Here is a 25790-nt window from a genome sequence, read left to right as displayed (position 1 = left end):
CAGAGTTAGAGGGGAGGGCTGGAGTTTATATAGGCATGATGCAACCACATTTCGTAAACGAGGGAAGCTCACAGACGGCGTCAGGATTTGGTTCCAAGAAATTTTTCCCCCTATTACTATTTTTAAAAATTACTTGTCATCGGAGTTAAAGGTGGTGGCTGTGTGTGGAAACACACAGTGAAGGTTTCAAAGCACAAAGCCACCTGAGACTCCCTGACTCGAATGGCCCCCATGTTGGTGCCCTGCGCCGTCTCAGCACAAGCTCGCGTGTCAGCGGAGACCCTTCTCGGGGACGGGCCATCCACACGCAGGTCCCTCACCTACACTGAAGGACGCTCTGCCACGGCTCTCACCCCTTTTGTGCAGTTTCCAGGCCCTGCCCTGCTGCTCTGTTGTAAGGGGCAGGGGTAGTAGCCTAAGCTCCCCTAGCACCGTCCCTTCACGCTGGGGCCAGCAGGAATGTATCCAGGCTGCGGGCAGGTTACCACACTCCCGACGGCTTGTGAGCGCCCCTCATTCCCTGCTCCCTCCGAAGCCACGGAGGACGTTTCTGCCCAGCTGCCTTTGCCGCCCGGCTCAGCAAACCTTTCATGCTGCAGTTGTTCACACTTTCTGTTTTGCCTCCTCATAGACTTGAAGACGACCACTTTGCTTCTAAAATGCTAAGCTGAAGCTTTCCGTTCAGACCTTGTTTTCCGTTCTAAGTCTTCTGTTGTTCTCGAATGTTCTCCAGGCTTATGAATGCTTGTCCCTTACTGGGGAGCCAGACCGAGCCTAGCCTTCCTGAGATCGCAGGTAGGGCTGACACTGGCTTTCTGACAACAGCCGCCCGAGGCAGATAAAGGCCTGCAGTAAGTGCGTACAGAAAAAGAACAGTTCTAGAAGGTGATCAAACAGTCAAGCAAAAAAAAAAAAAAAGATCAAACGGAGGGAATATGAGGTTTGCCTTTTAATTAATTGCCTGGGATGTGTAATTAATCAAATTAGAAGTTGCTTCCTTTTACTTAAAAGTTTCTTCTTATAAAGAAACCACTAACACCTAGAACTTGGCCTTACTAGAAAGGGAGGCCTCTCTCCACTCCCGTGCCATTTCGGGTCCACAGAACTCGCAACTGTGAAATGCTTCACAGGGACGTTGTGGTCCATTAAAGACCCACTGTTTCAAGGCTCCCGCGTTATTTACGCCAACAGATGTCTTCTGGCCTCTGCGAGCTGATCTAAACTTGCTTTGGAAATGAAAACCAAATCCTGTATGGCTCTGAGCCACTAGATTTCAGTGTTCCCTTTGTAAAGTGAAGTTGAGTCTGAGAGTCTCTTGAAATTACCGCTCGTTACCCACCAAGGACCTCAGATGCACGCATCAAACGGAAAACGTCAGGGCGGAAAACAAAAAGTCATGACCGGTGCACCATGTTGGGCCCGTGAAATCCGCGCTGACGTTAACGTAGGAGCAATTTCCAGATCTTTTATCATGCTGATTAATGGAAGACTCTCAGGACTCTTAAGTGTTGATGGCGCTCCGTGCCCCTTGTTTGTTTCGCAGGCCAGTAAGCTGAAGCGCCACATCCGCTCACACACGGGGGAGCGCCCCTTCCAGTGCCTTCTGTGCAGCTACGCGAGCAAAGACACCTACAAGCTGAAGCGGCACATGAGGACGCACTCAGGTAACGCCGGCCCGCGCGGGAGGCCCCGCTGGTTCGGTGCGGTGTCCCTGTTCCAAGGGATCCTGGACAGAATGTTCCTCGAGGCCCGTGGGAAGCTCAGATGTCAGAGCAAGCATCTTCATTCTTCCTGACATGGGGACTTTGATCCGCACCGTTATGTGCGCTTAGCCTTGGGGTGGGGGGCCGTGGGGAGAAGCAGACCGCCGTCCCGTGTCTGCCTCTGTGGGTGTGTCGGGGATTTAAGTCCCCTGGTAACTGACCCTCCAATTTTAAGGCAGAATGTAAAGTGTGCTGGTTTTGTAATGCACTTAATTTTTTACTTATTTTTAATGGATCTATGGTTGACACATACACTAGATTCAGGTGTACAACAGAGAGACTGTCCCGTCACATACTGTACCCGATGTCATCGTAAGTGTGGTCCCCTTCTGCCACCGCACAAGCTCACATGTACAACGTGATTACAGTACCGCCGACCACGTGCCCCAGGCCGAGCTGTTCGTCCGCGTAGCTTCTTTATTTTGCAACTGAAGGTTCATACCTCTTAATCCCCTTCATCTCTCGGCGCGTCCCTCAACCCCGCGCCCCTGTGGCAATCCCAAGTTCTCTGCATTTATGAGTCTGTTTTGTCTGTTTTGTGACATAGATCTCACATACAGGGGAAATCCTATGGTCTCTGCCTGACTTCTTCACTTAGCGTAACTCCCTCTAGGTCCACCCATGTCATTCATTACAAATGGCAAGATCTCATGCTTCTCTGATGGCTGAGCAATATTCCATTTTATATATAAACATATATATACACCATCTCTTTTTTATCCTTTCATCGCTCAGTGGATAGTCGGTCTGCTTCCGTATTTCAACTGCAGTCAGTAACGTTGCAATAAACACGGGGGGCACGTATCTTTCCAAATCACTACTTTTGTTTTCTTCGCATAAATGCCCAGAAGTGGAATTAGTGGATTGTACGGTATTTCTAGCACTTACTTTATATATATTTTTTGTATGAAGACTATGTTTACGTGTGTGTCTCGTTCTATACACCAGGGTGGGAACCGGGTGGCCAGCAGACGAGTAGCCCCCAGATGGTAGGAGGGCCGCCGGTCTGGGCCGCCGTCCCCACAGCTGTACTTGATGTAACGTTGTCTGGGCTTGATTTGGGCATCGGGCTCCAACCGTGGGGCTAAATACACAAGGAAGGGGTTGAGAGAGGGGCCTCGGGGATAAAAGAAAGGCTTTCAGCTCCAGGGAGCGTTGGAGAGGATCCGGGCTTGCTGGGCGGAGCCCCCGTGCAGAGGGTCACTTCCGTCGTCCGTGTCACAGGTGAGAAGCCGTACGAATGCCACGTTTGTCACGCACGCTTCACCCAGAGCGGCACCATGAAAATACACATCCTACAGAAGCACAGCGAGAATGTCCCCAAATACCAGTGTCCGCACTGTGCCACCGTCATCGCGAGGAAGAGCGACCTGCGTGAGTGTCTGGCTTCCTGAACTTCCTTTAAGGACAGTACTGGTTGGCTCTTAGGGGGCACAGCCTGGAAACCCGTGGAGCGCTGGGCCTGATGACAGGGAGGCCCTTGGTCTGCAGGACCAGCTCAAGAGGGGTTTTTTTCAGAGGTCCTGTGGTGCCATCTAGTGGCGAGATTGCAGAAGTGCGGGTTCATGGCTTGTTTTTGGAGTCCTGGCCTAGCGCCCATTCATTTCCAGGTACACCCGCTAAGCAGTCACGGGTATTTAAGCTCCTAAAGCACTTCCACGGATACTGTTTCATTCCATAGCAGGCCTGTTTTTACAGATGATGGAGGGGCTTAGAGAGACAGCATGAATTGCTCCACGGTCCCCTAAGTTGGGAGGTGCCAGGGTGCCGGGAGGTGGCCTGGAGGTAGGTTCTGACTCTCTTAATGTTCTCATCAGTGATACTCTGCAAACCTTTCTTAGACTCTTGCTGTGATCCTAAAAAGTTCAGGGTGCTGAGGTTACAAAAGGAAGAACTTAAACGGCCCTCTCCTTAGGGAACTCACTTCAGTAAAAGAGGCCAGCCTATGGTCTGAAATCCTTGCTGTGATACGGTATGCCCTCTCAATGGCAAGAAACATCACAGAGCAAAAATGGAATGCACGATGAGCGACTCTGAATGCCAGATTTAGGAGTCTGGGTTTTATCCTGCCCACAGGGAAAACCAGGCAGTGTTTAGGAGTGGGAGCAACCGTGAGTGAATGAGCCTCTCTCCTATGTTTTGGGGCTCCTGGGCTTCCCATTTTCCGTGATCTTACTTCTCTTACCAAAGCATGTAACACTCAACATGCTAGCACAAATATAAGTCACCGATCTGCCCGGAGAAATTCCGGAGATGAGATACACGGTTTTGAGAACATTTCTGAAAGAGTGAGGATGTTTTATGAAGCCTTAACTTTTTCTTTTTTTAAAATCTGGAACATTCTGTCAATGTTACGGTAGTTACTGGCATGCCACAAAACACAGCCCAGTGGGACTTTGTAGGGTACAAGAACCACAAGCCTGTTGCCCAGAAAGGAAACACGAAATGATGTAGGTCACACCCATTTCAGTAGGCGGCCCACTCCTCGTACCTGGTAAGATGCTTTGTGAACCAGTGAAGTCTTCTGCCGCCACTGGAGAGATCAGGCTCCTCAGTGACTGAGTCAGCACATCGAGGGTGTACCTCCTCCAGGTGTCTGTTGGGGTTGGCCTTTTCCACAAAGGACCACAAACCACCACGCATTAGACGCAGTTCAGCAGAAATTATTCTAGAGCGTGTCCAATCAGACCTCACTGCGAGTCCTAGGTCAGCTACGACAGAGGAAAAAACCAGGGCATTGACTTCCAACAGAACATCTGGGCTTTTTTTTTAAGTTAAGATACAGAAGTTATATGTTTTTAATGTGAAACCACCTTAACATTATCCCAAAAACCCGCCCGCACCATGATGAGGTTCTCGAGGTGCTTTGTTCAATGAACACGTTGGGTCCGATATGCCCCAGCCTAAACGACATCTCACTCTGTGGTGAAAAGGGTATTCAGCGGACTTGTCAGCATGCGGTGCATTCTTAGCAGTAGCACCCAGCGGGGAAGGATTTCGTTCCCTGGGAGGCAGTTGGCAATATCTAGAGGCATTCTGGTTGTCACACCCGGGGAGGAAAGGATGCTACTGGTATGTACTGGGAGGAGGCCAGGGATGCTGCTAAACTTCCTACAGCGCCCAGGACAGCTTCCCCAAGAAGAAACCAGCTCCAGGTGCTAGTAGTGCTGAGATGGAGAAGCCCCGACACAGAGCTTGGGAGAGCAGCTAACAGAAGTAATACGGTTTCAGCGCCCCCCGTTCTGTCGCTATTTTAGGTGTCCATCTGCGGAACCTGCATACTTACAAGGCCGCAGAGATGAAGTGTCGCTGTTGTTCTGCTGTCTTCCATGAACGCTACGCCCTCATTCAGCACCAGAAGACTCATAAGAACGAGAAGAGGTTCAAGTGTGAACACTGTAGTTATGCCTGCAAGCAGGTACCAGGTTTCAGGCGATTTGGGGGGGCAGAGGAAGGCAGCGGGGTGTGCAAAAACGGCGGGTCGGAAGGGGGTCCTCTGTCACTTTGAAAATACTGAACAAGGTCATGCTTTCTTGGAAGATGGTGTTCAGAATAACCAGAGAGCAGCCAGGGGCCAGTACGTCAAAGCTACAGTTCTTCAAAGTATGGTTGACAGGGGCGCCTGGGTGAGGCAGTCGGTGAAGCATCCAGCTCTTGGCTTCAGCTCAGGTCATGATCTCAGGGTCGTAGGGTCGTGGGATCGCGCTTCGAGTCAGTCTCCACACTCAGTGAGGAGTCTGCTTGAGGATTCTCTCTCTCCCTCTGCCCCTCCCTCCCTGTGCGTGCTTTCTCATTCTCTCTTTCCTCTCTAAGATAAATAAAATCTTTAAAAAAAAAGATACGGTTTACGACTCCTGCACGTCCTTGAAACCAGTCAGGGCCGTAAATCAAGATGATTAACTAATTAATTAACGCCAACACAGTATTTGCCCTTTTCGCTATGTTGACCTGGGTGGTGATGGTACCAAAGTGGCGTGCGTCAGAAGGTGTGTCAGAACCAAGCTGAGCAGCGATGCGACGAAGCAGGACTGGTCTCCACTGTGTTCCTCACGGTCCTGTGCTGGCTGCAAAGATAAAGGCAGTTTTCCTTAAGACTGTTCTCGATGGGGTGGTGACAGTCACCGGCTTCGTTCAGTCTTGACCCCGAATACTTGCAGTGATGAGGTACCGCTGCCGTCTCCCGAAACCCAGTGGCCATCGGGACGGAAGCTCCCGGCGCCTTGTCCGAGTTGCCAGCTCAACTAGCCACTCTTTCCTGAGCTGTTGTTTTCACTTGAGAGAACGAGTGACAGACTCCACCGCTTCCATCTCAGACATGTGGCAACACTCTGTGCCTTTTTGAAAGTAAATAAAGGGAGTCTGTCACTTCAAGGAAGATGTGTTGGCAAAGATACGATTTCAGCTGTCACGAGGAAATAAACAATTAGAAGTTTGCATTTCCACCACCATGAGCTTGACAGCTTGCTAACACTTGAAGACTTTTTTAACGAGACTGGAGCGATTTTAAGAAAACATTTCTTTATACAGTGTCATGAAATGTGTCAACAGTTAGAAGCTCTCCATAGCTCAATAAACTGAGATTTACCAGATGACCAATCAGTCGCTTATTTTACAAAATTGTGCATGTAGGTAAAAGATTCACTCAAAGTATAAGATAGATCAGTGGATTGAAATGGAATGGAATACAAAAAGGACCCTCTTCCCCACATGCCCTTCCACCCACCCTCCTCCCAGGACAGCATCACTCAGTCCCACCCTGGGAGTCAAGGTCCCACCAGGGCCACGCTGTCTGGAAATGAAGGTGAGAGGAGAGGCGGGTGGGGAACAGGGTACCCACAGGAGGGAGCCTTGGAGAAACACGGTCCATTCAGTTATGAACAATAACATAGAAGTGGGCATGTGTCTCCTCTGCGTGATCCTAGTGTTTTAAATAAAACAGGTACTTTTGCTTGACCTTATATATATTTGTGTCCTGCTTCTCGAGATTATTTACTGATGTAAATCTTAGTTAAAATTTTTGGTTATTTCTTTGCTAAGAAGAGTTATTATCACTGTTACGCTTTTAAATAGATAGTAAGATTTGTCCTAATATTTATCAGGAAGCAGGAGGGGAAATATTTAGAGGCTTAATATTCTTCCAGCCCCAAGTAGCCACTGACTTGAAACTCTGGCATTAGATTTTTTAAAAAATTTTTTTAAGATTTATTTATTTATTCGAAAAAGAGATCTCGAATGCATGAGCAGGGGGAGGGGCAGAAGGAGAGACTCTCCAGCGGACGCCCCACTGAGAGCAGATCTCACGACCCTGAGATCATGACCTGAGCCAAAACCAAGAGTCGGATGTTAACTGATCAAGCCACCCAGGCTCCCCTCTGACATTAGATTTTTGTGTCCAGGCTCTATCTGCCCTTTGTAAACTCAGGTCATTGCAAATAGTTATAGAAGTCGGGCTGCAAATCCCTGAGCTCTCTTGGAGGGCCAGGTGATTATCGTTTCACTCCGCAAGGAATGTTCCACTGCATGCCCAGAGCTTGCTGGTGGCCTCACAGCAGGGTGGACAAGTTTGGTTCCTAGATGGCCAGACTGTGCCCTCACTTATCTTAATCATATGCTCATCGTTGGGGAGGGAGGAAAGGTATGTAATAAATAACGTCAAGGACTAAGAAAGTCCCCATAGGTAGCTCAGCTGCTTGTCTTCCTCCCCATCCCTCCTAGGAACGTCATATGACCGTTCACATACGCACCCACACCGGAGAGAAGCCGTTCCCCTGCCTCTCGTGTGATAAATGTTTCCGACAGAAGCAACTTCTAAATGTGCACCTCAAGAAGTACCATGATGCCAATTTCATCCCGGCCGTTTACGAATGCCCCAAGTGTGGCAAGGGCTTCTCCCGCTGGGTAAGCTTACTTGAGTCACAGTAAGTCCTCCTCGAAGAGGTTCCTCTGTTTCACGGGCACTGACACACTCAGGGAGTTTAAACCCAATTATAGAAACTTGTCAGGTCTGAAGGCACTATCTGTCCTGCCTTAGGGAAGTGGTTATTAGTTTTTTGGAGTCACAGAGCTCTTGAAAATCTTACGAAAGTGTGGTCTCCCCTTCCGTGAAAAAAGGCAATTCTGCAAACAAAATCCTACAAATCGTTTTAGGGAATTCTCATACTCCCCAGAATCTGCAAAGACTCCTGCTTTAAGTGTAACATGTTAACATTGTTCCTGTGAATTAGATTTAGGCTATTTCACAGAGAGGACACAATTTTCAAAATATCTCAGAGACGTTCTTAGAGCAGTGTTGCTGGTGCTCTGATAAGAAAGACATTTAGTCTTCCATGTTATTTTTTTTTAGGCGGTGTATTATTTATCTATTGCTATCTAACAAATCACCTCAAAACTTAGTAGCTTAAAAAACAACAAACGTTTATTACCGCACATTCTCTGTGGGGCAGGAATTTGGGAGGCGCTTGGATGGATGGGTCTGGCTCGGCGTCTCTCATGAGGTTACTGTCAGGATATTGTCCCCTGGGGGCCACATCACCCAAGGCCTGGCGGGGCTGGAGGCTCCACTCCCAAGATGGTGCCCTTCCATGGCTTTTGGCAGGAGGCCTCGGTTCCTTACCACGTGGACCTCTTCATTGGGCTGCTCGAGTGGCCTCATGACCCAGAGCAAGGGGGAGAGGGGGAGAGAGCAACTGTGCCCTTTGTCAGCTAGTTTTAAAAGTGGCCCATTATTTCTACTCATTAAAAACCAATCACTAGGTCCAGCCCACATTCAAGAGGTGGGGGATGGGGTTCCTTTCGAAAGGAAAAGTGTGGAAGAATTTGTGGTCATTGCAAAACCACGACAGATGATGAGCCAGACCCTTAGACAATGTATGCGCTCCCGGCTAGCTTTTATAAAAGTTTTGAATTATCTGAAGTTGACTCTTTAGGAGGAGAAAGCTTTATCTTTTCTCTTTGTGGTTTTCTGGGTAATTCTGGAGTGTTAATACTCCTAAGTTCAAATTCTCAAATACAAGTAGTGACAACACTCCAAACCCAGCGTTCATACCTTGTCAACATTGTAAAGAGCCTGCCCTTTGGTGTGAAGAACCAGAAAACAGAGAAAAGAATGAGTCTGCCTCATAGAATTCCTCAGAACATACAATCAGAAGTTTTGAAAACTTTTCTTGCATTCAAGAAAGTGTATTTGGACTTGCACCTAGAATACAGGCATACCTTGGGGATAGCGTGGGCTTCAGCTCTACAGTAAAGTACCTCACGATAAAGTGAGTCAGAGGAATGTGTTGGTTTTCCAGTGCATATAAAAGTTAGTTACACTATGCTATAGTCTGTTAAGCGTGCAATAGCATTATGTCTTTTAAAAAAAAGTATATACCATAATTTAAAAATACTTCATAGCTAAAAAGTGCTAGCCATCATTTGAGCTTTTGGCAAGTTGTCATCACTGATCACAGATCACCGTAACAAATACAATAATGATGAAAAAGTTTGAAATATTGCGAGAATTACAGAAGTGTGATGCAGAGGGGCGCCTGGGTGGCTCAGTCGTTAAGCGTCTGCCTTCGGCTCAGGTCATGATCCCGGGGTCCTGGGATCAAGCCCCGCATCGGGCTCCCTGCTCCGCGGGAAGCCTGTTTCTCCCTCTCCCCCTGCTTGTGATCCTGCTCTCACTGTGTCTCTCTCTGTCAAATAAATAAATAAAATCTTTAAAAGAAAAAAAGTGTGATGCAGAGATACAGTATGAGCTTTCTAGAAACAGCATCAGTAGACTTGCTCGATGCCAGATTGCTACACACCTTCCATTTATAAAAAATACAGCGCCTACAAGTGCAGTAAAGCAGAGTACGGTAAAATGAGGTGTGCCTACGTATAAAACCTCTTACAGCATAAGGATAGAAAGACAAATACCCAAAGAAAAATGGGCAGAGGATCCAAATAGACATTTCTTCACACAAGATCTACAAATGGCCTATAAACACATGAAAAGATGCTTATCGTCGTTCGTTGCTCAGGAAATGCAAAGCAGAATCATAGCGAGAACATGTAGGGCCAGCCATGAGGGTGGCTACAGTCAAAGGAGACCGATAACAAAAGATGCGGGAAGATCAGAGCCCTCCCACAGCGCCGGTGGGATCTGAAAATGGTGACACCACCTTGGAAGATAGTCTGGCTGTTTCTCAAAAAGTGAAACGTAAAGTTAGTGCACAGTCCAGCTGTCCCACTCCCAGGCATATACTCAAAAGGACCACACAGAAACTTGTACACGAATATTCATAGCAGCGTCATTCATAAACAGCTCCAAAAAGTGGAAACTACCTGAATGTACATCAACCGATGAACAGATAAAACATTGTATATCCATGCAGTGGAATATTACACAGCCATTAAAAGGAATGTGTACATGTGACAACGTGGTGAACCTTAAAAGAAGCCATATATTCTATGATTCCCTTTCTAGGAAATGTCCAGAATATTCACAGAGATGGAAGGTAGCTTAGTGGTTGCCAGGGGCTGGGGGAGAGGAAGGCGGAGGGTGACTCCTAAGAGCGTAGGGTTTCTTTTTGAAATGTAGTTCTGAAATTGATGGTGGTGATGGTTTTACAACACTAGGAATAAGCCACTGAATTACACAATTTAAATGGAAGAATTCTATGGTATATGAATGAAATCTCAATAACGCTGTTAAAAAAATTAAACAACCCATTTCTGGTTCCACTTGGAAGTTGCTACTCTGTCTTAACAACAAGTAAACACCTGAATAGATTGAAAAATCAGCTCTTCTAGGATCTGTAGGGAGAGGGGAGCACACAGGGCCAACCACCGCCCCGAAGAATGGAGACGGACAGGTGAACACTGAGTCACGGGTTCCAGAGCAGAGACTTGCAGGCAGAAGCCTCCACGGGGAACCAGCGCCGGGGCAGGAAAACCTGAATGGTAATTGAAGACTCGCTGGAGGCTCAGGTGGACAAGTCCGAGAGAAACTACAGTCCCAGTCCCAGAGGCCCCCACTGTACTGGGGGTTTTACCACCAGGAGCCCGACCAGGTTCTCACAGTGAATGTCAGAAAAAGAATCCGCTTCTGCTTCCCTCCAGCCGGGAAAAGGGGAGGAAGCGATCTGAAATACCCCAGAACCTTCTGTTCTCCTTAACAAACAAGGTCTCCCTCTGGGGAAACTAGTTCACCAGAGCCTAACCCACTGGGCTATCATCAGAACTAAGTGACCCGGTGGAAGGGAGACACCCGACTCCAGCCCACAGCAGCCCTCCGGTCCCACCTGAGGTGGAAAATAAAACCGAGAAACACTTGTGAGGTTCACAGTCCAGAGGCACGACTCACGGACACAGTGAGACCCGGTCGCAGGCTACAGAACACGCCCCCTCCCCACACCTCCCCTCCGCATTCCCAAAGCCCTGTTTCCAGCAGCTCCTTTTCCCCGGGGCGTCAAGTCCAGCTATGAGGAAAACTTAATAAGTCATCCCAAAAGGTAAAATCACAGTTTGGAGAGACAGAACAGCAAAAGCAGGCATGGCAGGGATGTTGGAATCATCAGGAATTTAAAACAGCCCTGATTCCCACACTAAGGGCGCTAGTGGATAAAGTAGACGGCATGTAAGACCAGGTAAGCAACACGAGCAGAGGGATGGAAATCCTAAGAAAGAACCACAAAGAATTGCTACAATGGAAACGAAAAATGCTCTGATGAATGAAATCTAAGAGAAACTGTATAAATGGAGAAAATTAGTCTATGTTTATGGATAAGAAAACAATGTCAAGATGTCAGTCCTTTACAACTTGATCTATAGGTTCAGTGCAATTCCTATCAGAGTCTCTGCACATTAGGGGCGCCTGGGTGGCTCAGTCGGTTGAGTGGCTGGCTCTTGATTTTGGCTCAGGTCATGATCTCAGGGTCGTGGGATTCCGTGCTCAGCGAAAATGAAAAATCTAGAAAGAGACCTGACACCCTACACTAAAATTGATTCAAAATGGATCACAGACCTAAAGGTAAAATGCAAAACTATAAAACCCATGAAGATAACAAGAGAAAATCTTGTTAGGGTTTGGCAGGGACTTTTCAGGGACAACACTAAAGGTGCCATCCATGACAGAAATCATCTGTAAGCTGGCCTTCACTAAAATGCACGACCTCTGACTCGAGAAGACAAGCTACAGACAGGGGGAAAAGATATGCAGAAGTCACATTGGATAGAGGACGGTCATCCAAAATACACAAAGAACTCTTAAAACACAACCCTAAGAAAACAGATAACCTGATTTAAAAAATGGGCCAAGGATTTTTACAGACCCCTCACCAAAGAACACATACGGGTGGCAAGTAAACACAGGAAGAGATGCTCCACGTCGTACGTCATCAGGGAAATGCAAATAAATCAAGACACCACCACACACCTAACAAAAATGGCCAAAATCCAGAACGCTGAGAATACCAGACACTGGCCAGGAAGTGGAGCAGACCGAGCGCTTGGGCGTTGCTGGGCAGCATGCAAAATGGTGCAGCCACATTGGAAGACAGTTTGGTGGTTTCTTATAAAACTAAACATACTCTTACCATACAATCCAGCACTCACACTCCTGTTCACCCAAAGGAGTAGAAAACTTACGTCCACACAAAAACTTGCACCCGGATGTTTATAGCCGCTTTATTCATAATCGCCAAAACTTGGAAGCAACCAAGACGTCCTTCAGTAGGTGATGGATAAACAGGTCCATCGAGATAAGGGAGTAGTGTTCAGGACTACAAAGAAATGAGCCATCAAGCCGTGAAGACATGAAAGAACCCTAAATGCATATTACTAAGTGAAAGAAGCCAATCTGAAAAGGGTACACACTGTACAATTCCAACCATGGGGCATTCTGGAAAAGGCAGAACTATGGACACAGTAACAAGATGGGTGGTTTCCAGGGGTTGGGGAGGAGGGATGAACGGGTGCAGCACGGAGGAGTTTTAGGGCAGCGAAACTAGTCCGTGTGATAATAGAATGGTGGATATGGTCATTATACATTTGTCCACACCCACAGAACAAACACCACCAAGAGTGAACCTCAGTGTAAACCACGGGCTTTGGGTGATTGTGATGTGTCCATGTAGGTTCATTGATTGTAACAGAAGCATCCCCCGTTCTGGTGAGGATTCGGATAATGGGGGGAGGCTGTGCGTGTGCGGGGGCAAGGGGCGTAAGGGAAATTCTGTCTCCCTCTCAATTATGCTCTCAACCTAAAACTGCCCTAAAATATGAACTCTTTAAAGATAAAGAAATATGTGCATATCTGGGTACTTGAATCCAATTTAATTTTTAGAAAGTACATCGTTCACAAACTCTCATTCTTTAACATGTGGTGGTTTCCACACCAGAATGTCATAGGGCTGTGAGCACCTTTCCTCCCCAGTGAGGACCCCTGTTCTGGATTCCAAATGCTGGGTCCTTCCTCTCTTGAGAAACAGTCCTCTGATGCATATGTCTGTCATACCGCTCTGCCCCCTGTCATATTGTAAACCAATGTCATATTGGTTTACTTAAAATCTTAGCGCACTTACTTTTTAAAGGCTGGTTGTGTTTTTGGTTGTTTATTAATCCAAAGCCGATGTCCAGAGTCGTTAGCCATGAGCTTCATGAATTTGGAGGGAGATTGTATGTGTGCACGAGTATGCTTTGCTGGGGAAGAGGCCATTGCGATCATCATATCCTCAAAAGAATCCTTGGCCCCAAAAGGCTCCGTTTGTGCATGATCATCATATACATCAGGGATCGGCAAACTTTCTTCTGTATAGGGCCGGATAGTAATATTTTCAGCTTTGCAGACCAGTTTCTGGCCCAACTACTGTTGTAACACAAAAGCATCCATAGATGGACAATTCATAAACAAATAGACATGGCAGTGTTCCAGAAAACTTTATATATATATTATTTATTTATTTATTTGAGAGCGTGAGAGTGAGTGAGAGAACACAAGCAGGGAGAGTGGTAGAGGGAGAAGGAGAAGCAGGCTCCCCACCGAGCAGGGAGCCTGGACAAGGGGCTCCATCCCAGGACCCCGGGATCATGACCCGAGCCAAAAGCAGGCACTTAACAAACTGAGCCACCCAGGCGCCCCCAGAAAACTTGTTTTTCAAAAACAGTTGGCCGACTGGATTTGACCCATGGACCATCGTTTGCCAACCCAAAATGGAAGAAGTTTCAGTAACCCGTAACATTCCCCCTCCACTTACACATGAATCCTTCCCCTTCTACCCATAAAAACCAGGACAGTCCAGCGGAGCACCATGCTGAAGCCAAGTAGAAATTAGGTGGGAGATTTTATATCATCAGCAAATTGACTGACACGTCACCAGGATCTTACTTTCCATATGAACTTCCCAAACAGTGGAAGATTCCTAACTTAAGTCATCCTAAGTGTTCCTATGTAGGAATGCATCGTTAATCGTCTTGACCGGGAAATCTGTGACTTCCCTCTTAATTTTGAGTGTTGTGTATACGTTCCCTAACTCCATGCATGGTAGGTCAGGAGAGAGGTTGGCAGGGCAGTGAAATTCATACAGTGTATGATTGATTTTCTTAAAATTGACAGTCTATTGAATCTCTGGTTCAACATCAAGCCTCACTTTGGAGAGTAGACGCATTCTAGAAGAATAGATATTGTCTTCTCATTGACTTCTATGATAAAAAATATATATTTTTATATTTATTTTATTTTATTTATTTATATTTACTCAAAAATAAATATTTATATACTTATATATAAATATATAAATTTATAATAAATTTACTAAGTTTATATATAGATTTACTATAAATTTATATATTTAATAAATATAATAAAATAATAAATATATAAATTTATATATATGTAAATAAAATATATATATATTTAAAATAAGCTCACTTTTGGCTAGACCTAAACACAACAGAGGGGTCCCCTTTTTTAAAAAAGCCACCTTTTTTGTACAAGAACATACCAGGCATCGGGCGCCTGGGTGGCTTAGTCGGTTAAGCTTCCCACTCTTGATTTTGGCTCAGGTCATGATCTCAGGGTCATGGGATCGAGTCCCGTGGTGGTCTCTGTGCTCAGCGCAGAGTCTGCTTGTTCCTCTCTCTCTGCACCTCTCCCCACTTGAGTGCGCGCTCTCTCTCAATCTAAAATAGATAAATATCTTTTAAAAAAAGAAAGAAAGAAAGAATATACCAGGCACACGTTTCCCCACTTTCCAGCGCCTGGGTCTTTACCCGTGGGATTCTAAATGGCATTCCGTCGGGGCTGCTGATTCTCCATGCGCCCCGTGTCATTTCTCCAACAGAGTAACATGCAGAGACACTCGGCGAAGTGTGGCTCGGGGCCAGGAAAGCCGGCTGCCTTGGGGAAAGCGAGAAGAACCAAGAGAAAGCCAGCCATCCCAAAAGAGGCAGCCCAGGAAGACGGTAACTCTTTTTCAACAAACGGGGTTCTAATCTGCGAGTGATTTTCTTGGGATCACGTCCTGGGTGCTGGGTGTTACCATGCAGGGGATGCACTGGTGTGTCCCGGGCCCCGCTCTGTGGCCGCCCCCTGCCACCTTGGGCAGATTTTGAGCTTCGTTTTGCCCCGGGTGGGTCCCTGGCGCAGTGGGCTTGATGGCTTCTGCACCTGTCAGAGCTGCAGAGCCCCCCCCTGCCCCGGTGGCATCCACACACCCCCGTCACACGGGCTCCTGGCGGGCCAGGCTGCCCAGGCGAAAGGCTGCCCCCTCTTGAAGCTGGAGGGCTGTCTCCTGTACCTGGTAGGTGCCGTGTAAATGTCCCGGGGCTGCTGCAGCAGTGACCACAAACTGAGTGGCTTTAGAACAACGCAGGCTTACCCTCTCTTACCTCTGGGGCCCGGAGGTCCTAACTCAAGGTGTCAAAAGAGCTTGTGCTCCCTGTGAAGTTTCTGGGGAGATGCCCGCCTGCCTCTTCCAGCTGCTGGTCTCTCCCGGCGTCTCTTGGCTTGTGGACACATCACTCCAGCCTTCCTCCCTGTCTGTCTCTCCTCTCCTTTCCAAGGACACTTGTCCCTGGACGTAGTACCTGGAAAATCCAGGATGATCTCATCTTGAGACCCTTAACCTAATTATATCTTCAGAGATCCTTGTTCCACATAAGGTTACAGTCACAGGTTTGGGGGGGTTAGGATGGGGACCTCTCTCTTTTGGGGCCACTGTGGGCATCAGAGTCTTTACCGTTGGCCTCAGGGGGGCAGACGTGGGTTCCCAGGTTAGAGTAAAAAGGGCCTGTGTCTGGTCTGCCCTGTGAAAGGTTCTGCTCCATGAGGGGACAGACCTGACTCTTCCGGACATGTTCTGTTACACTGTCCATTCCTGTCCTATGAGAATCTTAGAGCTGAAAAGCATGGCTGGAAACCACACGACCTTATCGCGTAAACAAACGGAAAACGTTTGCATGACATCCTCATTCTTAAATCCCCTATATTTTGATCCCAGCCCCAATCCTTGACTAGTGAATGTTCCTCTGGATAGCGGCCAGGTTTTTCCTTGCTTCAGAGCTGCCAGATAAAATAGGGGATGCCCGGCTAACTTTGAATTTCAGATAAACAACGAATACTTGTTTAGGGTGAGTATATCCCACCTGCTACTTGAGATATACTTGTACTAAACAGTCCCCCTGTTTGGGAAGTGGGTGGTGGGCCTGGAGATCTTCTGAGCGGGGCACTACGAGCTGTTCAGACCTCCTTCCACATGCCCACATCTTCCCACCCCGGGCTGGAGTTCGGACAGGAGTTCAGACTGGTGTTCCAGCCATCCTCCCCCAGCTCCCCCGGCCTCTCCGTCTGCAGGCACAGGTCGGTCCACTGCGCTTGCGGGGTAAACTCAGAAGAGAAATGAACATCACAATACGGATATAAAAACGACGGAGCCAGCCTGGACCAGACTGGTCTTTACACTGACAGTGTAAAACACCATTTTTCATGGTTTTACGGAGGAGTCCCACCGCCGCCACCCCGCCCCCGTCTGAGGTCTGAGGCCCCGTGGTGACTCCACCTGGCACCTGCCTCCCTGTTCCTACCTCCGCATTTCCCCTCCATCTCCTGCTGGCCTGTGGCTCGCACCCGGCCTGCTCCCGCCTGCCAGCCTTAAACACACCTAGGTGTCATAAGAAAAAACGAACCCCCGCATGACGCCCACCCTCCCTGGTCCAGAAACTCCCATCATGTTCCCGGCGGGCTCACTCCTGCCCCGCCTGGGCCCCTGCATCTGCCTTCTGCCCCGTCACCCCACTGAGGTGCCTGGAGGCTCCCCGTCAGCACGTCCCACTGACCTGTCCCTCCTCGGCAGCCGTGGCACCACTGACTGGTCACCCTCTTGACCCTGTCCCCTCCTGCTTGCCCCACATGCATCCACCCTACTGGTGTTTTCCCTCGTTCCCCCAGCGCCTCCCCTCCTCCTCTCCTCCTCCCCACAGCCGCTCTCACCTCGCCTTGCGTCCACGGCGGCACCCCCTCCACACTTGTATCACTTGCGCACCTGCGCCCGCCCCACACCTGCATGCACGACCCTCACCCGCTGCCGCGGCAGGTCCCTGGTGATCTGTGCAGCCCCCGTGCAGCCTCCACAGGCTGGGAGCGACTATTCCGCTGCCCGGCGAGCGTCCCCTCTCAGCGGTCTCCCAGTCAGTCCATTTAAAACTGACGTCTCGCCACCTCTCTGCCGTCCCTCCCACCCCCAGCCTCGTTCTCTCCTGATCCGCGCTGGTGTTTGAAGCCATGACCCACTGGCAGCGCCCTCGCCCACTTCTCAAGGCCACAGGCGTGGGACCGGGTCCACCCTGTCTCCCCAAGATGTCCGGGACCCCATCTCAGCGCCTCTCCCCCCTGTCCCCGCTATCCACCACCGGAACCCCTTCCCTGTGCACCCAGCGCTCTGAAGGCTGGGACCTCGGGTGTGCTCGCCGCCTCCCACCCTCTCGGGCACCTAACCATACTGCGCCCCCATCCCAGCCAGGCCAGACTCACCCTTTCCTTTGCCAGGAATTCCTGCTGACTCACCCACAGATCCCCAAGATCTCACCTGCGGATCCCGGAGATCTCAGCTCTGAACCCCAACTGGGTCAGCCCCACCTCACTTACACCCCAGGGCTATGCCCCTGCTTTGCACACCCCCACCTGGTGCTCGGCGTCACATTTATCTGATTCTCTCCCACCTGCCCTGAGCTCCCCTCCAAGGCGGGCCCGGCCCTCGAGTCCACACCAGGCCTGCCGTTAGCAGGGTTCATTCGTTCCCACTTAACCAAACAGGCAAATAATGAACACAGCCCTTTACTGGAGAAGATAAACAGGTGAGATCCACCTCAAATCTTTCGACCACCATAAAGAGATCCAGAGGTCAGGCTACGGGGATCCACGCTCTAACTGGGACGGACCCCAAAATGTCCATATAAATGTATGACTTCTCGGCTAATTAGACACCTCTTGGCTTGACACCTAAATGCAGTATTTTCTTTTAATTATCTATTCAAGCCTCTAAAAACCTTTGGCCAACTCCTATCTGAGTAAGAGTAGCCTTCGTCAGAAGACCGAACGATTGGGGACGGAGGGTTTTTGAAAATGTCTAGCCCTTGGTTGGTGACCTGTTTGCCGTGGAGCAGAGTTCAAGTGTACCAGCTTCCACGGTGGCCATGGGCCTCCACGACTGGGTGGCAGCACCTTGCCTGTGTCGACCCTGAGCCTCCTGGACACTGACCCTGAAGTAAGCAAAGAACAAAATCAAAGGGATGAGAGGTGGGTCCGCATTGACACCCTCTCCTGTTCGGCCTTACGCTGGTGTTGAAACCGGAACATCACTTGGACCAGGTCATGAAGGGCGTGCGGAATGCTGCCTGCCCCGAATGCTTGCCTTCCAGAAGGGCAGGAATGGGAAAGTCCTCGTAGGTTTAAAGACAGACAGTGATAAGATCGGGTGTATTAAAAATTGTCTCATATTTTGGATGGTCACCTGTCGCACCCTAAGCAAAGTGTGAATGGAAACAAGTAACCCGGCTTATACTAGCAAAAAATACTTAATTTGCATTTCAGGGGTTTTTAACCTGTTTTATCCGGATAGTGGTCTGGCTTCTACTTTGCTGTGACGGTGGGTCAGCTCTAGGTCACCCAGCGTTTCGGGCTAGGTCTCTACAAATCATAGTTCCTTTGCATACGCATGACCCGGGTCTTAGTGCTCTCCCCGCACTCCCCCCAAAATGCTTCCAGAAACCACAAGCAAACCTGTCTTCAAACAACCTTGAACCCACAGAAGGTGAAGCTCTGGTGAGTGTGGGCTCTTTGTCTGCCCTTCTCACGGGCAGGCAGTGAAGTTGTGTGGGTGTTCTTGGGGAGTAATTTGGGAAATGGGTAGAGGGATGAGTATCATCGGATTTACAGCGATCTGTTTTTAAGCTCCCAACGTTGTGCTGGTGAGAATCCGCTGGAGGGTGGGCAGGGATGGTTATGGATCCGGGCGTGGCTCACAGTGAGTGGGTGCCCAGCGCAATGCATGACCCCAAACCGACTCTGCATGGGCTCCCTGGCAATAGGGACAAATGCCCTGTGAGCAGCTGGTTTTGTCATTCTGGGGACGTCATTCCCTGAGCTCCAAAACAAGACAGGCGAGTGGCTCAGCCTCTGTCGAGTTGTGCAGGGCCTGCGTTCGGTGTAGAGCATGGGTTCTCGGCCAGCGGCGGGCCTGCTTCCCAGCAAACATATGGCAGTGCCTGGAGATATGTTTGGTGTCACAAGTGAGGAGTGGCATTCTTCTGGCCTCCGGTGGCTAGAGACCAGGGGATGCTGCAAATACTGCACAACGCACGGGACAGCCCCCCAGCGGAGAATCATCCAGCCCTAAAAGCTTAGGGGACCAAGGTTCAGAACCCCCTGAGGCACATAGGTGCCATCGGAAATACTTACACGAGTGTCTTATAAATGGAAAAAAATCATTTTCTAGAATGTTTGCTATGTTAAAACATCAAGGGATTGTTTCCAAAAGGTACGTGCACTGTTTTCTTGACTTTATTTTAAATTTGCCCAAATCCTGTGTCTTTTCCCCAAGAAGCTGCCGCTAAGGAGGTTCCCGCCGTGAGACTGGAGCAGTGCCAGGGAGAGGTGGTTCCTGTCCCCTACAGAGGCGTCGCGGCTGAAGAAGTGACCCGTGATGGCTGAGCGACAGAGATTCAGAGTTCCTGTTCGCAGCGGTTAACTCTTCAACTTAGAAGTTTGTAGCGTCTTCTTTGAAACAACTAAGTTCATTGACAGTGGAGGGTCTCGATTTTTCCAAAGTTTGGGGTTAGTGCTAGGAATTGTTTGCCTTTTTTTTTTTTTCCACTGGATGGTTCAAAAAGCATGGCAAGTATTTTATAAAAGGCCAAGATCTTGAATTGGGAGGATAAAACCTCAAACCTATGAATTCATTCACCTGATATTGGCAGGGTGGCCTGCAATGAATGGGCAGTGATTGGGGAGGGGACACCAGTTATCTCAGCTGTAAGTACAGACTACTTAATGCTTCAGCCAACAGCCAAAGCTGGGATCCTTTATGTTAAATTGTATACACCCTTTATATTTCTAATATGATTTTTTAAACCTGAAAACCTAATTTTATATATCCTTTTTTAATACAAATGAATTTTCCATAAAATTGAAAGCTACCATAATACTTTTAATTAGTTCTAAATTCAACAAAAAAGATCTTGATATTGTGGGGAAAAAAAGCTGAGTAGAAGATGGAAACCTCTAGATTAGACTAGATGGTCATGCATAATTATTTTACTCTGGTCTACGAGCAAGGTTCACTTTTAGAGTTTGTATTCTTCCTAAATTATGTTTTCTGGCAGGTATGAAATTTCCCTGGTGACAGTCCATTGTCACCTACTAGGATACAGTTCATCACCCTTTTGTTTTGCGAAAACTACTTTGTTGATACTTTTTTAGGGCGCCTGGGTGGCTCAGTTGGTTAAGCGACTGCCTTCGGCTCAGGTCATGATCCTGGAGTCCTGGGATCGAGTCCCGCATCGGGCTCCCTGCTCAGTGGGGGGGGTCTGCTTCTCCCTCTGACCCTCCTCCCTCTCATGCTCTCTGTCTCTCATTCTCTCTGTCTCAAATAAATAAATAAAATCTTTAAAAAAAAAATAAGTGGCAGAGTGAGGAGAAACGTAATGAAATGTGTACTGATAATGAAATGTGTTATTTGTGAAGAAATTGTACTTCGCATGTCATGCCCTGTAATTGGTGAGTATTTCTCCTTTGCCAGTTGAAGAGACTTTTCTCAGCTTCGAGCAACATGTGAAATGCCCCTTTAGTACTTAAAATTAACTAGTACCCATCTTTATATAAAATGATATATTTTTCATACTTTTCTTCTTAGCTTGGCAGCTGTGTTTGCTCTGAACTTTTCTCCCCCTAGTTTAAAATCATCCATAGGTCCCAAATTCCGTTTTTTCGCCTTTACTGAGATATAATTGGCAAATGAAGTTGTGAGATATTAAAAGCGTGCATCACGATGATTTGCTACACAGGTGCATTGTGTAAGGACTCCCCCCCCCCCCCCCCCCGCCACATACACCCGGTTAACTAAACTCAAATTCTTAAAATGCTGATCTGCTGATCTTCAAAGCCCAAAAGCCCTGTATAAAGTGAACACGTAGGGGCACTCTCCAGCTGGAAGGGCATTATATTCTTTTCATCAGAGCAAATTAATTGAGTTCACATGATGAGGCTTAAATTCCCTATTGTATGCTATTGTGACACTTTGACTTTTTGTAACACCTTCTTATTTGTTGTTTAAAGCTGTTCTGCATAACTCAATAAAATGAAATGGCTTAAATTGCTATCTTTGCTTTCTGTGAATGATGGTTCTAAAAATGTCCCCTTTGCCTGGTAAGGATGTGGAGAAATTGGAGCCTTGTGCACTGTGGATAGGACTGGAAAATGGTGCGGCCACTGTGGAGAACAGTGGGGTCCATCAAAAAATTAAGAATCGAATTACCGTATGATCCAGCAATCCGGTTATATACCCATAAGAACTGAAAGCAGGTTCTCAGAGGGAGACTCGTACACCCAGGGGAGCAGCAGTGTTATTCACAATAGCCAAAAGGTGGAAGCAACCCAAATGTCCATCGGTGGATGAATAGATGAATAAAATGTGCACTATCCATACGGTAGAACATAATTCAGCCTTGAAGGAAACTCTGGCCCAGGCTACAACAGGGATGAACCTTAAGGACATGATGCTCAGTGAGGTAAGCCAGACCCAAAGGGCAAATACCATATATTTCCACTTCCATGTAGTAGTTAGAATCATCCAGTTCATAGCGACAGAAAGTAGCATGGTGGTTACCGGGGGCCTGGTGGGAGGGAATGGGAGTCCGTGTTTAATGGGGATAGAGCTGCGGTTTTGCAAGACAGAGCTCTGGAACCACTCGCAAAACGATGTTAGGCACTCAACACTACTGGACTGCATACATGGAAGTGGTTAAAAGAGTACATTTTTCACTGTGTATGTTATTACAATTAAATTTTTTTAACTTAAAAAGAAACATGGTCAAAAAAGCAAGCCCAGTTTGTATCTGAACACCATCGCAAACACTTCAACAAGACCTTACAGGTCATTTGCAGTGTTTTGCCTGGATGAGGTATCCCATAGGGCTAAACGCGCCTGCTCAGCTTTGATTCAGCTATGTGCCCAGACTCCCCCCAGACCGACACCCGGGCAAAAGGAGAAGATCATTTGGTCCTCAAGTGCACGATGAGTGCATTGGATTTCCGTGACAGGAGCAAGAACAATCGTACCCACAAGAGGGCAGGCATTTCTTTCTTTTCCATTATAACAAAGTCTCGGCGGTTAGTTGGATCGATTTTGTACGGTACAGAAAGATGAACCAAAAGCAGGTCTGTCTTCAAGAGGAGCAGGAGGATTTCTTGCCCTCGAGGTGGCTAAGAAAGGGGCCTTTGCAAAACCCGTGCGGGAGGACTCTTTGCTCGGCTCTGCATTTTAGAACGCTTTACAACGGTTTTGAGATCCAGCAGGAAACCGTTCTGGAATGTACACCTCTTGCACAATTTAACGTCTCTGTTTTGGGGGAAGGGTGTTTAGATTACAACATTGTTTGACAACAGCGTTACTGTATAAAGGCCTGACGGATGCTGTTTATTGTTCGAGGTCAGTCAGTGAAAGGCTTGGGGAGCGGGGAGCAGTTCATATTACAAAGTGCCCACCTTTTGAAAATGGCAAGAAACTCTCCTTTTCCAGATGTTTCCTTTAGAAATGTTAGCTCCTTTTGATAACTATTGAGAAGCTTACCGAACAGCCCCCGTGAACGTGGTCTCTATGACAATCCAGCGTTAATGGGCAGCGCTATTAAACACGTCCAGTCAAAGCCTCAAATGATCAACTAAAAGTTTCCACATGACCCCATCTCCTTATGGCAGTTGATTTTTAATTGAGTGTATCAGACAAAACAAGGATTTTAAGTGGCAGCCTAGTTTATGATGCTACTTTAGTAACTTCTGTATAATTTCCAAGGCATGGCTATGATTAGGAGCTTTGTTTCAATAAATCCTTGTATTATAAGCATGCACAGTTTAGGATTTCCAAAGACGCACATGCTGATTCTTCTGTGCATTTGCAGAGAGCCCTGCACGGGACACTCAACTGTGCTCACGGGGACCAAAAATTCGGGAAAACAAAACAAAACAAAACAAACCCTCTTAACTGAGCCACCATGGCTGGAAGCCAGCCACAGGAGACCATATAGGAAGGCTGCAAATAGCTCTCGTGGTGCAATATTCCCCGTAGGAGCAAGCAAGGAGCTGAAACAGCATGTTGCCGTCACTTCCTGCTAATGAAATATGACAGTTTGTATATGAGTCCAAAGGTCGCTGATTAAAAGACTCATCCTGATAGTTACTGTAATTACATCCTGAGGCCTGAACTATCAGAATCGGTCAAATGATAACAGAAAAGATCATGCGAGACAATGAATTACTTTAAGTCAATCAGCATCAGTCACTATATTGGTAGAAAAGGCTGTGTTTTCCCAAGGCAGCCCTGTTCCTTAATGGCCACCTGGAAACTGGAAACACGCACTTGTTTGTGGGGAGAAGCTCAGCGAGTATTTCAAAGCCTGAGAACTTCTCTTCCCCCTAAAAAAAATGAGAGTAAGGTGCATGCAGCATTGAAATTATATGGGAATACGGACAAAATAATTTTTAAAGAGATTCTAGGATTTTTCTATTCAATAAAAACAGCCATGTTGTCAGTTAAATAATTTGTCTTGAGCAGGAAAAAAAAAAGTTTCATTACAGAGGCATGCCCGGGTTTGCTGCTGGTATAGAAGGATTTAAATACAGCTGCCCCTAGGAGTTCAAAAATTGATTTTAAAGGAAATCCAGGAATAAACACCTTTGCTGTGTTCCAGCCATGGAGCGTCATTAAACCGGCCCAGAGTTCTGATGCTAGTTCTAACTTTAAAGAGCTAGTATTTGAAAGTAGGACCCTTTGGGAGGAGGTGGAGAAAATTAGACTTCACGGATGGATGTGTCCCACTTAGCAGTGAGACCCCTGGAACACTTATCCCCAGGACGAACCCTGGAGACCACAGGGTCAGCCCCCCATGACTTCCCCTAGAAAGGGGTCACAATGGCTGACCTCGATCTTTTTTTGACTTTGTCAGCCTGGAATTTAGAACATGACCCCAAAAATGCGGATACACAATCCCATACGAATGATCCATGTTCCATCTGACTACTGAACATCCAATCCCTCAGAAGAGCCAAATCTCAAGGCAAGTAATTTTTTAGGAAACTGAGAAGAGCCCTGTTATGCACGAGCCGCCAGGTTGCAGCCTAGTGCGTTTGCCGTTTGCAGAGGAGCTGGGAGAATGGGGTGGAGTCGGCAGGTCGGGGAGGACGCTGCTGGAGCCCCTGTCCCCGCCTGCAGCAGGAGGGGGGGTGGCACGCCCACATGGTCTTCCAGGGACACCCCAGTTCTCTGGGGGTGCTTCCTGCTCTGGCGGCTGCCTGTACCGAGTGCCTGGGTCCTGCTCAGAGCAGCGTCCCCTGGCATTTGGATATGTGCTTGTCACTGTGCCGGTCACCTGGTCACTCCATCTGCCTTGGCGAGCAGGGCTCCTCCTGAATCATGGCTCCGCATGTGTCTGGCCATACAACATACTTGACAGTCATCTGATCCCATCAACCTTGGGGGAATTTCCAGTGACCCCAAGGCCCTCAACAACCATGGTTCAGGAATCTCCAGGTGTTGGGATGATCTAGGGAGCTTGTGAAAAATACAGACCCCCAGACCGGACCCCTGCAGGCCCACAGGATGATACTCTTGGGGGAGTGGCACACGAGCATCAGCATTTTCCATGGCCAGGTTTGGTGCAAAGCCAGCCCTGGGAGTATGGGAGAGGGGCAGAGGGCACCTATTCCCCAAGCTGATCTCTTCCCTGTTTTCACAAATGTTGGGAAAACCGAAGGTGTATTCAGTCGCCAGGCCCTAAACATCTCATTCTAGGTGGTTCTACCCAAAGAGAGCGACTCAGCATCTCTCTGATGACCTGCCAACTGGTTTTTGTTCCAGAAGGAATGGAAGAAGGCAGAGCTCTGGGAGTGACACGTGACCCATGTTGCGGAATTTGCCAGACCTCCTCCGCGCTTTAGCACTGAGATCACACACTCAGGTGACCGGGGAGCGAATGTGACAGCCTTTTTACGGTGACAGAGCATAGCCCGTGGGAAGGGGAGGGACACAGGAGTGACTCCTCCCGGCTGACAGGACATGTATCACGCAGAGCACGCACAAGACGGACTGACCGCTGGAAAATGCATTTGTCTGACCTGGCAAGCTGTTTTGTCCTGTGTCGGGGGCAATGTTCCACTTTGAGTCATCCAGACCCATTTCCGAATAAGAACAGCTGGGTCTTCTTAAAAACTATTCCTACCTTTGAGGGGACACCTGGGTGGCTCAGTCGGTTAAGCGTCTGCCTTCAGCTCAGGTCATGATCTCGGGGTCC

At 48.0% G+C, this 25790-nt stretch overlaps 1 protein-coding gene across 1 annotated transcript; it reads left to right on the top strand.

Annotated features, from left to right (window-relative positions):
- Positions 1-289: 289 nt before the first annotated feature.
- Positions 290-15235, top strand: LOC135361847 (transcriptional repressor CTCFL-like). Its single transcript, XM_064573557.1, has 6 exons — positions 290-311; positions 1544-1664; positions 2988-3137; positions 5021-5181; positions 7479-7661; positions 15074-15235. The coding sequence occupies exons 2-6, from the start codon at positions 1649-1651 to the stop codon at positions 15233-15235; spliced, it is 672 nt and encodes a 223-aa protein (XP_064429627.1). The 5' UTR covers positions 290-311; positions 1544-1648.
- The last annotated feature ends 10555 nt before the right edge of the window (positions 15236-25790 follow it).

This window comes from Mirounga angustirostris, unplaced genomic scaffold (genome assembly GCF_029215605.1).
Source record: "Mirounga angustirostris isolate CCGP_5_RB_7025 unplaced genomic scaffold, mMirAng1.0.hap1 SCAF_10, whole genome shotgun sequence".
In the NCBI taxonomy this organism is placed as follows: Eukaryota; Metazoa; Chordata; class Mammalia; order Carnivora; family Phocidae; genus Mirounga; species Mirounga angustirostris.
The sequence above is the reverse complement of the archived record's forward strand: the minus strand, read 5'-3'. Positions and strand labels throughout refer to the sequence as shown.